This window comes from Myotis nattereri, assembly GCF_964212035.1.
Source record: "Myotis nattereri genome assembly, chromosome: 12".
In the NCBI taxonomy this organism is placed as follows: Eukaryota; Metazoa; Chordata; class Mammalia; order Chiroptera; family Vespertilionidae; genus Myotis; species Myotis nattereri.
This window is the reverse complement of record NC_138087.1, coordinates 27,167,378-27,180,147: the sequence shown is the minus strand read 5'-3', so window position 1 is coordinate 27,180,147 and position 12,770 is coordinate 27,167,378. Positions and strand designations below refer to the sequence as shown.

Genomic DNA, 12,770 nt, shown 5'->3' with positions numbered 1-12,770 from the left:
ACATAGGCAAAACTTGGTATTGCATAATTCGTATAAATTTGAAACCCCTCCCCCCAAATATTAATTGGAAGATGAAAAACATGAAAGGTTAATAGAAAAAACACCAAAATACTGAAAATATTGCTGGTCGATTACAATTTTTAAGCGGCAACTATACACAGCCATGATATGCTTTATAAATGTGAGATAAAGGTATAACTGTCTAAAAAATCCATGATGTCACACATTTTTCTTCGTCTGGAGTACAAAATATTTTGTCATAAAAATGGTAAAGATTTAAAATGATAATAAATGCAGCAAAACAAGTGTAGTGATGTCACTTTTTCGTGTTTTTTTGTGGTTTTTTTCTTTTTTGTATTTTAGATTTCAAGGCAAGGCACGTAATGTGGACATTATATCTTCGTGCAAATTAGGATTACTGGAAAGAGTATTTTTAATTAAAATTTTAAGAGACATAGAGGCAAAATGTGTCTGCCCATGCACACTACAGATCTGTCAATACAAGAAATTTGTTGAACAAGGCTAATGTCTGAAAGCACCATGCAAGTTTTCAGCACCCTGATTACATGTGTTTTCTCAAGAGTGCGTTTCTATATCCTACACCCTGGCGTTCCCAGTTTGTAAACTGTGAGCTTTACCCTTGTGACATGGATTTGCCTGCCTCTGTCTCTACGATGCAGATTTTATAGAACCTTTTGTACACCCTATGGGTTCTTGATGCAACCAGTAATTTTAAATAAATAAATTCTACCTCCAAGGAGGCTGCAGCTAAACCAACATAAGTGCTGTGTTTCCATTAATTTTTTTTTTTCTCAAGCACATGATTTGTCTTGATTTAATGCATTTTTTCCATGCCCTCAAAAACTGAGGGGAAAATAAATTCGTTCAAAATTATTTTAAATTCTTTTTTAATCCCCTCAATTTAGAGTCCAAGGGCTGAAGGACTTATAATCATGATTCCCCGTTAGATATAAATTTATAAATTGCACTTGCCTCTGTTAAGTGTTTCTTTTGTGGGCAAAATATTATATTAATTTTTACTGTTGCATGCAGAGATAACACTTCACCTACATAGAGGCATTTCTTCCATACAGCCTTTGTGTTCAAACTGTGTTTTTTTTTTTCCTTTTTCCTTTTTTTTTTCCTTTTTTTTCCTTTTTTTTTCTTTTTTAAGATTTCAAACTGGGTTAAACACTTGAAAAGGCTGGGTTAAGGGCCAAAATTTAATAAATCTGTACTGATAACTAAAGGCTACAGAGATTTCATATATTCTTTTAACTTTTAGAAATCAGAGTGCTTATAAAATGGCTGGCTCATGGCTCCGACACCCAGCACCTCTGATGCCGCCTCCTAGCCTTCGTTGGTGAAATAACCAGGAATAGTGATTCCATGCGTAAACAACAAGATTACTAAACCAAGAAAACTAGCTTATCATGCAAATATTAAGGCATCTAGAAAGTCAGTTAAAATATATTGTCATAGAGACAGAACATCTATTTCCCAGCGGACTTCATGTAACAAAGGCTACGTTGCAGGGGCTGCGATCTATCGTCAGTGAAATATCATCGACCCTTTTTTATGTCATTACAGTTTCAACCTTAAGGGAATTAGTGATTGTAAGTGCTGCAATTGCTGGTCTAATATCTTCTTTCTTCAGTTTCCTTCCTTTCTCCCTTTCTGTTTGTTTTTTATTTTGTCCAGTCTTCCTCCTTTCCATTTTTTATTTTTTTAATTTCATAAGCTGTTGTTGTATTTCGTTCTCCCTCAGTTGCTCGTTTCTGCTTGAAGGAAAGGTTCTCCAATTATGTTCAAACCGTAATTTTGGACATTTGCCGGTAGGATGGGTGTCCTGTTTGATACTTGGAAAGGAACCAAACTAGCCCAGGTACCAGGACTGTTGACAGGAGAGGGGCAGGAGGGAAGGAAGAGAAAAAGAGAAAATACAACGTTAAAATCTACAATATTAGAAACATAAATTCCACAGATATCAAATGACTACTATAAACTTTTAAAAAATTATAGCTTAATATGAGATAAATGTACTAAATTATTTATTTTATAGGTATATACACCGCATGGTCTATTGTTTTCATAGAAGGTAAGATTAATTGTAAAGCGGAAAATCCTCGTGTCAGGCTCATACATAATTGCTGAACTCTAATGGAGGATATTCTTCCTAAAATATTTTATCTACTTTAATTTAAGGACAATATTATTTTCTTATTTTAAAAAACAGAAAGAAAGCAGCAAATCTACAATGGTAGCAATATAGTTTGCCAGTTATATTCTGATGCACGAAATTTGTGCACGGGTGTGTGTGTGTGTGTGTGTGTGTGTGTGTGTGTCCCTCAGCCCAGCCTACACCCTCTCCAATCTGGGACATCCCTCTCACAATCCAGGACTGCTGGCTCCCAACCGCTCGCCTGCTTGCCTGCCTCATTGCCCCTAACCACTTCTGCCTGCTAGCCTGATCACCCCTAACCACTTCCCTGCCAGCCCAATTGCCCCTAACTACCCTCCTCTGAAGGCCTGGTCACCCCCAACTGCCCTCCCCTGGTGGCCCGGTCACTCCTAACTTCCCTCCCTTGCCAGCCCAGTCACCCCCAACTGCACTCCCCTGCTGGCCTGGTCATCCCTAACTGTTCTCCCCTGAAGGTCTGGTTGCCTCAAAATGCCCTCCCCTGCAGGCGTGGTTGCCCCAAACTACCCTCCCTGACAGCCTGTTCGCCCCCAACTGCCCTCCCCTGCTGGCCTGATTGCCCCTAACTGTCCTCACCTGCAGGCCTGGTTTGCCTCCAACTGCCCTCCCCTGCAGGCATGGTTGCCTCTAACTACCCTCCCCTGCTGGTCCAGTCACCCCTAACTGCCCTCCCCTGCAGGTCTGGGTCCTCCCCAAACTGTCCTCCCCTGCAGGCCTGGTCCCTTCCAACTGCCCTCCCCTGCCCGCCATCTTTGACCCCATAGGGGCGACCATCTTGTGTGTTGGAGTGATGGTCAATTTGCATATTACTCTTTTATTAGATAGGATCTTGTTTTACTTTTAATTCATAAGCAATTCACTGATAAGATGGGCATCAATTTTTTATCTGCCTATCAGTTGAATAAAATTGAAAGCTGTAATGAAAGTTATTTCTTTTCTCTTACAATATAAAAAATATATATTTTTCAGGAAGGCCAGTGCATAATGTAATTTGAAATGCTGACACTGGAAGCCTGGGCCTTCCCTGCCCCTCCCCATCAGTGATGTTACCACATTGGTGCCCTCTGGGTTTGGGTGTTTGAAGGGGTGAGTGGGAAGAATGCTGGAGGGAGTAAGCAGATGAAATTCTAGCCCCTTTCCAACCAACTCAGGTTTCACCTATGTTGGGTTTGAGGCTGTTTAAGAAAAAAGTTTGAAAACAGCTATCTAATTGCTACTGGCATAATCTCTTATTAAACAAGTATCACATGAAGGAAAATAACACCAGGTCTATATATCACAAAACAACCCCACACCATGCATTTGGGGTATTCCTAATCCAATGTATTGTTTGTTTCAACACTCAATTCAGAATGAGTGTCAACTAAGTAGCAGCTGCATAAATCATCATGAACCAAGTAAATATGAAACTGACAATTCCATACCCAACTTTGTCATGGTCTGGCACGGGGACCTAATTTCAAAGTTTTAAATTTCATTTACTATCCTCTACTATTGCAATCATGAGGTGAGATGGATACTATTATCGTAGCTATCAACCTAGATGCCCTCATTTCTTAAATATTTGAATTACAAAAGTACAGAACCTTTATGCAGTATTGACTTCAAGGAAGAATTTTGTCAGCAAAAGAAGAAATAGAAATAAAAGCTTGGACTTTAAAAAAGAACTTGATGTATAACTTTCTTTTATTCTGGTGATACTCTATACAAAATGTGACTTATTGCTACTTGTCTAGGTGCATATTTCTGAGTTAATATTGCAACAGAAAAAAATTCACAACGACCTTTTATGGTCAAGGGATTTTATGATTAGACAATGAGCTCTGTGATAGCAGTCCATCTCTTTTTGTTCTTCATTTTATATAGTACCTAGCACGTGGTCAATTGTCAATAATTTTTTTCATAAACCAACAAATCAATTAAATGCTCCAAATCACCTCTATGTATTCTTGAAGAGTGTTGCTCATAATTACATCTTTTCAAGACTACATTGTGATTTGACCCCTATAAAAAGAAAACAGGCATCTCTAAAATTTAAATTAGAGATGTTTACCATTAACAAAAAATAATTATGCAGGAAAAATTAAATAGTAATTCAAACAAGGAATAATTCCAACAAAAAAGATATGTCCTCATTATCTGCTAAAAAATCATCATTCTAAAGAATAAGAGTAGTTGTTACTATAACCTTTTCTAAGAGATTTAATTGTGTTCACATATTCCTTTTTTACCACACATATCTTCAACAATTATTTCTGTTTTGCACTACTGATTAGGAAGACCGTTACATGACAAACCATGGAACTTGTTTTCTCCTTAATTGTACTTCCACCACACTTCACTACACAGTACTATTACAGCATATATTACTCCATATAATCATAATCTGTATCTATGATAATCTTATTGACTGAAAGGTAAGTTCTGTAAAGAAAATGACCTTGTCTTATCAATCCTGACAGAGTCTAGCCATAGCTGATGTTAATCATTTCTTAACAAATAATAAAGTACAAAAATGGACATCCATTATTTTTTAACATGAAATAGGAAGTGTGTATGAAAAACAAAATAGACTAGCTCCAATTGATAATCATTGACAGTAACACACAGTGTCAGCAACAGGCTCATCAATAAGAGTCCCAAATTATATGGGCTCTATATAGAGATTGCTACTTTAGAAAAATAAAATATTAAATATTGAGAATAGATGTGACTCCTTAAATGGAGAAGTCTACCAACTAATGGCAGGAAAGACAAGATATCAGGGTGAACTATGCAACAGCCTTTTGATTCAGTTCTTTAGAAGAGACACATATTATTGTTCTTTGGAAAAGTCTCAATAAAAATAAAGTGATGCTAGTGACTAACAGGATTCTCGTTGTGAAATATCTAACAAATTCAATTTAGATGTTTATTTAAACCTTTCAAACCTCCATCCTACATGATGACCATGTCAAAATTGAAGTGTGCAATCAATACTGTTTATGAACCTTTGGGGGGAAATAAAATTCAAAGATTAACACTACGCAGACCCCATATATGAATTTTACAAGTCTCTTAATGCCAATTTGTAAGCTAAGTTCAGAACTATAAGGCACAGACATTTTTAGAGCTTTTTGGTATTCCCATTGAAAAACTCCAGTAAGATGTATTTAATTATAATAATAATGTAAAGAAAAATGTTCTGACAAAATATCCTAGATCATTTAATTTTGAAAAGAGAATGCCTCAAATTGTATAGTTCTTCAGGTAAAAAATAAAAAAGAGTGATTTTTTTACATATCTAACTCTTTCTATGTAAATAAATGCCAATGATCACCAGTATGGATAAAATAAACACACATATTCATATTTATCTACATATAGGAACTTGTTATATATAAAATGCTTAATAATTTTAATAATTTTAATTCAGAATGGAATTCAATATTCCATAACCTGTGTCTCTGTCCACTAAGAGACATGAGAATTTAATTAAAAGATTTCAAAATATTCAAGGTCAAATTAAACTACTTCAGCAGTAAGTATATCTTCAGGCATATATTTAGACAAGTCATGCATTTACTTTGTTTAAATTACATTTCCATTGCCAGATCACCATTTATTTATTTATTTATTTTTTTGGCAAACAGAAGATGAGCATGACTGAAAGTTAAAAGCACATCTTTAGAAAATAAAGACCATGCCATTAAAAAAAATAAGGACTTTGAGAAAAATCAGGTACAAAAAGAAGCAAAGATTGTGACAGTGCCTTAACACAAAGCAGAATTCACCCGAATGACTTCAATGACTTCTACTCTATATGTAGAAAATTTCAAAAGGAAAAAAAAAAGAAAGAAAAGATGAGAAGAGAAGAGAAGAGAAGAGAAGAGAAGAGAAGAGAAGAGAAGAGAAGGAAGGAAAGAAGGGAGGGAGGGAGGGAGGGAGAGAGAGAGAGAGAGAGAGAGGAAGAAAGAAACAAAGAAAGAAAAAAAGAAAGAAAGAAAGAAAGAAAGAAAGAAAGAAAGAAAGAAAGAAAGAGACATGTCTGACATCATGGATAATATTTTTACATTCTTCTGATCAAATGTGTGATGTGGCTATCCCAGAAAGGGAAGAAACAAGCAAACAAATTATTTTGACCTTAAGATGCATCAATGTTAGTTGATGGTCCTGCTTCAGTTTATACTGATCAGACTACCTCTAAAACACTGTGTTTCTTCTAGGCATCACTCTTCAAGAGAAACAAACTCTATGCCATTTCTTTGGTGAAGAAAACTACCAAATAATGTCATTTGAGGAGCAGCTAAAAGGAGACAGGAAGACGGGACAGTTGAGTTGGAAAGAAATGTAGACTTCTGTCTGGTTCAGATGGATAAAATTAATTAGTACAAAGAGATAAACTTTCAGAAAATAACCATGCTGCGGGCCTATTACGAGCAAGATGCCATCTTCAGTATTTCACATATGCTATGTTACTTAATTCTCTCAATGAACTCTTGAATGTGCCATCATCTGCCCCATTTCACAGATGAGAAAACGGAGACTTAAAGAGCTTAAGTAACTTGCCCAAATTTACCCACCTAGACCTCAGATATGAATCAGTTCTGTCTGACTCCTGTGGAAGTCAGAAATTGACCTACCATTAGAAAGAACATTTGAACATAATTTTCTGAAGGCAAAGGGAATTTACTTCAAGAGACAGGGAATTTCCCATGGCCCACACAGCTGGATCATAACCTAGCTGGTGTTGCAACAGACTTGTATATAGAATACTTGGTAGGTCCGGGTGATAAAGCAACACTGAAATGTGATGCATCTGTCTCCTCTGAAAACAAATCTAGTTGAGGTGCTATTAGAGCAGCGGTTCTCAACCTGTGGGTCGCGACCCCTTTAGGGGTCGAAGGACCCTTTCACAGGGGTCGCCTAAGACCATGGGAAAACACATATTGAATATATAATTACGTATTGTTTTTGTGATTAATCACTGCTTTAAACATGTTCAATTTGTAACAATGAAAATACATCCTGCATATCAGATATTTACATTACGATTCATAACAGTAGCAAAATTACAGTTATGAGTAGCAACAAAAATAATTTTATGGTTGGCGGTCACAACATGAGGAACTGCATTAATGGGTCGCGGCATTAGGAAGGTTGAGAACCACTGTCTTAGAATGACCCAATCATGAGGATTAAGGGGGAAGAAGACACCCACTTCTTCCTTTTGAAAATGATACGCTATTTATATATTTTGTATCCTGGATAAATTGGATAAAATAGTTGGTCTTCACATCTACAAGGAGTAAATAGATTCTATACTTTCAAAGAAAAAAAGAGAAAAATTGCTCTGAGCACGTCAACATTTGATGGTTGTGATTTTAAAAATTATGGCCAAAAAGGATTGGGCCCTAAACATTTAGCTCAGTAACCACCCAAGAACCATGGGATACCAAATATAATTACATGAAGTTGTTGGATGAGTAAGAAACCAAAGTCAAAAGCTTCACTTTAACTATTAGTCTTAGATGATTAAAAACAATAAGAGCTATTTCATGAATGGCAAAATTTCATTTACTACTCTGAGTTTATCTGATAATAGGTTGGGCAAAATCTCAGAGGGAAGTCTGAGGTGGGTAGGGAGAGATTAAACAAAGAATTTATATGCATATATGCATAACCCACAGACACAGACAATAGTGTGGTGAAGGCCTGGAGGGGAGTGAATGGGGGGTGGTGGAGGGGATCAATGGGAAGAAGGGAACATCTGTAATACTTTCAACAATAAGGATAAATTTAAAAATCATTGTATAAAATGTCAAAGTACCTTGTATACTAATACTTTTCAGCAATAAACATCACTCACTCAAGTTTTACACACTTATTTAATCATGATATTACCATATTTACTGTGAAGGCAGAAAGTATTCTTTCAAGAAGCTCACAAAAATATTATAGGAATGAAGCACAAGTAATTATATTTATTCATACATTCCTCAATTGTATCAGTAGCCACATTACTTATATAGATAGCAATAAGAATAAACAATGGCCCAGAAAGCATGGATAATAAATAAAATAAATGCCATCATTTTAAAGAAGGGTTTGTCTTTAATTCATTTGCACCTGTTTCAAATATTCCCAAGAAGGAAAAGTTTTACTTCCTTGGCTAAATACTACTAATTGTATTACTATAATATTAACTCACAGATATTTGTATCACTCCCAAAATGAACAATAAACACTGTTCCCTATTAGTAGCTAGTATCTGCCTGCAAAAAAATAAAGGCAGATTAATTAAGTATGAATTAAGTTAGAAACCATGCATTCCTGGGTTGTATAAGTGTACATTTGGACTGGCTGCTGATTTCAATATAACAAAAAGGCTGCAGACAGCGTCTTATGAAAAAATGCTCACTCAGACCAGTGGAAGAAATAGATGGGTAGTATTTAAGTACCCATTTATTTAAGAAATATTTTTCTATATTTAAATAGATTAATAATTCATTAATGTATACGAACAGAGAAAGTGATATTTCATACACTAGTTGCTACAGCATTTATAGTGTGTGTTAAATAACAGCGCTAGACACTGCTTTACCTACTTTAAAACTTTCAATCTTCAAAACAAACCTATGAGAAAAGAACTGCTATTTTCCAGATTTTACAGATGAGGCCACTGAAGCTAGTACTGCTATTAAACAGTAAAACCCAGGATTTGAACTCGAGCAGTGTGGTTCTAGGATCTATATTCTTACCCAGTGTACTACACTTTATCTCTTTCATGAAACATACTTTACTTTTATCATTGGACAAGAATTTCTATTATCCCTGGATTATATATGAGATTCTATAAATTATGGTCCACATCACTTAGATACACTGCAAGTCCCTCGAAAGTATAACTGTTGACTTCAAACTTCAACACAAATAACTGTATGTTATCCAATTCCAGATTCTTTTCAGCCAAGTGCAATATTTGCCATTGCATATGTGTGTACAGATGTGACTGCATGTCAATAATTTGCTTGTTGAGAGACACTTTGATGAGACTAGTCTCGTAGTAAGATTATACAAAGTGCTTTACACAGGTCTTGGATTTCTTCGATTTATTTCCCCCATTTTTAAAGCTCATTATGGCCATCTGAACGAGCCTATTTGCATGCGAGATGATTTCTAATGATTATTACTATTTGTAATAATCTGTATGGGAAAGCTCCCCGGCCAGCTCTTACCTGATCTGCAAAGTACTCTTGTGGGCTCTCTGGGAAACACCAAACAGCATAAACTGCAGGTGGCTCCAGGAATTATTCTAACTGCAAGCAATAGCATTTCATAGTAATGAAAGAGAAACGTATTTGTTTCTTAACTAAGTAGGTAAATAGCCTTCTTTATTGCTCCTCCTTGGGGAACAATGCTTTTGAAATAACATATCCAAATGGTAAGTTGTCAAAGCTCATTAATTTATATTCAAATGTTTCGGACGTGTTTTGTTTGGTTGGGGGAGGGGGAAACACTGGATTTGAATGTTAACTTTACCATGTGTGAATACTAGCATCTTCTAAGTAAAATAATGGCCTGTGCCCGTGGAATATTTTGTCTAATCAAGAGCACGGGGCAAGAAGAGCCTTACGTACGGGACACGACAGCTAAGAGTTTCATGTGCTCATTGCAATGACTGCCCTCTTTTAGTAAAAAGCTCTTACAAAATCCCTGAAGATCCTTCAACAAGGCAATCTATAGGCTTAAAAGTAATAAAGACTTATTTCCTGAAAATGTTTACTTTACATGAAAGTATGAAAAATACCCTCCCCCTAAATAGGCCAAAGTAAGCAGATTTGTAAAAAAAAAATAAAATAAAAATGATGCTTGCTGTTTTTCATGTTTCAGAACTGAAAATGAAAGAGAATCATCAGGAAGATGACTAATTGAAAATAAATGACAGCACACACACACACACACACACACACACGTAGCAACTTCTGCAGCTGTGGGAGGTTTCAGACGATTAAAAATATAGAATTGCCAGGCTCCTGGGACTTACTCGATCTCCTGCCCACAGCGGAGAGCGCTGCCTGTGGATTCTGTCCCCTCTGGTCTTCGTTCCTGTCTCTCACTGGGCTCCTCTCAATGCCATTGTCACCAGCGCTACAGCTCCCTCATTAGCACATGTGAGTCCTCAACAGCAGACAGCATTCTCTACAGAAACAGAGCTCCCTCACAGTGCCTTTCACTAGAGAAACTCGCCCAGGAAATACTAGGAGAAGTGTTAAGTTTTATAGAAAAGCAAAAAGCGATTCTTGCCCAAACGTTTTTCACTTAAAAGCTACAATCAGTGTTGTTTGCACAATTTCGCTTCTAAATGAAAGAACTTTTTGTCTCATAAAGAACTTACTTGAAGTATAAAATCACAAGTGATCAAGGAGCTGAACATGCTGTTTTGAATTACGCCTGCTCCTCTGTTCACATGGGCAAGAAAAGCCTGTTTTCCCACAAAACGAAAAGTAAACAAAGGGGGAAATAACTGTAGTTTTCTACAATTTCTGATGATTCAAGATGCGCGTTCTTCAATTTCTTAACCGTAAGGAGGCTCTGCCTTTTCTCTTTTCCTTCGGTAATTTGTTATTATGGTTATCTCCTCTGCTTTATGACTTCCGTAAACAGGACTAAAAATGCACTGTATACCTACTCCCAGCACCAGCAAACAGGACGATCAGAAAAGGAAAGTTAACAACTACATATTGCGCTGGTGTGAGGCTGATTTCTCGGAGCCGGAATCCAGATGTAAATACAGCACTTCACATCAAGCCTCTTCAAATAAAGTGCATGTTGACTATACTCCTTTCATGGCAAAGGGTTAATCAGCACGGTTTACATTGGGGAGTTTTCTGAATCTCGCTCCTCCCTATCCCGTCGCGCTGCCAAAAATCATCTGACAGGAAACGTAAGATTAAGTTTGTCCTACCTAAGCGAACAAAGAGTGCTCTGAACAGGCCACCGGTTTACAGCAGAGCGGGAACTTTTCTAATCCTGCTGGAATCTGCAGCGCTGCTCAGAAAACATCGCGGCGAAAGCTGTTTTCTCTCCTCTAACATCTTGTCTCTGGTTCATCGCATTTGGGTCACACTGAAGATCCTGCGGCTTCTCCCGTAAAGGTTAACTTACAGCTCCAAACATAATCATGTGGAAAATGGACATTATTGATTCCTATGGTCCATTGTTCCCCTATCCTAAGTCCCTGAAGTTCAAGTTCAATCTGGAATTACATCATGTCTGGTTTCTCCTGGTTACCAGACGGCTTGAGACGTGACCACAGCCACAGAAAAAACAAACAGCCTTCTTCACGCTTCGGCTCCCCTATCGATTCAAACGTAAACTTTTTTTCTTTCTCTCAAGTATGCTTCAAGTATGGAGCATGGTTAATTTAGAGATTAAGTTCCAAATTAGATTATCTAATGGCATCTTAATGGATTGCTGACCCATTTCCTGTGGGATGGCAGCATGCAAGTCTGGCTGGAATACAATTAATTTCTTAGGAAGTGTTCTGAAGAGTTTCCTAGATAAAAAGGAAACGTTGTGTTGTGCAAGTCTTTCTGTATAAATGGAGAAAGTTAGGCAAAACTACAACAAATCCCAATGTGTTTTTCAACAGCCAGAACACAGATATTGCATAGGGGGGAACACCATAAAAGATCATTTTAAAGAATGGTAACATTTTTATTTTTTATTTCATAACAGGTGAAAATAACTTGGATGAGAAAGGAGTAATTCTTTTAAATCAATTATTCAAATCTAAAGAGCATCACCAGGGAGCAGAGCAGCCTGGTTACCACACAATGGCCATGTGCAATTTTGCCTTCTGCAATTCCCTTCCTTGAACCAGAGATTCTTCAGTTCATCTACCTGATCAGCGTTTCTATCATGGTCCCAGAGTGGTGCTAGGGGCCCAGAATGGTGCGTAAAAAGTTGAGCATTTTGAACGCACTTTAGAGCTGACAGCTGAAAAGGAAACTCAGCACTCTGAGAATAAAGCTCCCCCCAGGAACCCCAGGAACAACCCAGCTGTTGTATTGTAGTTATGTGTCAAGATAACAAACTGAAAGCAGGAAATGCTAACTAGTAAATTCCTAGGGATGGTCTAAGTGTCATGTCGAAATAAAAGTTAACTCTTACTACTACCTATGGATAGGTCACATACTGCTCTTACCAGACAGTACCACATGCATATGTGTATGCACATATATATACAGGCATGCATATGTACATGTGTGTACACACATGTATACACATACACCATATACACACATGCATACACACATACACATCTATCTATACACAAACATATGGTTTGCAAACCTATATTGAAGATGATTTTGTTTAAATATTCATTCTTAAGTCATGGAGAATGTATATTTTACCAAGACACAGCAAGGTTCAGGACAGTGCTATGTAAATAGGGCTATACGTATGAAATGAATGCCATTACTCCTTCCTTTTTTGCCTTCCCTCTCCTGACCAAGCAGAACCAAATAATCTTTACTGGCTGCTAAATTTCTCTTGGGAAATCAAGCAACTCTCTAGAATTGCA

At 37.0% G+C, this 12,770-nt stretch overlaps 1 protein-coding gene across 14 annotated transcripts in view; it reads right to left on the bottom strand.

Annotated features, from left to right (window-relative positions):
- Nucleotides 1-361: 361 nt before the first annotated feature.
- The window catches only part of NFIB (nuclear factor I B), a 442,962-nt gene continuing 430,553 nt past the window's right edge, over nucleotides 362-12,770 (bottom strand). For 8 of the 14 annotated variants that reach the window (XM_081103042.1, XM_081103048.1, XM_081103051.1 and 5 more), the window contains one exon: nucleotides 368-1,894. In XM_081103042.1, coding sequence (XP_080959168.1) covers nucleotides 1,765-1,894 — 130 coding nt within the window. In that variant the 3' untranslated portion in view covers nucleotides 368-1,764. Of the gene's footprint in view, nucleotides 1,895-12,770 lie in introns of all 14 variants that reach the window. The other 6 variants (XM_081103043.1, XM_081103045.1, XM_081103044.1 and 3 more) reach the window with 2 other exon arrangements.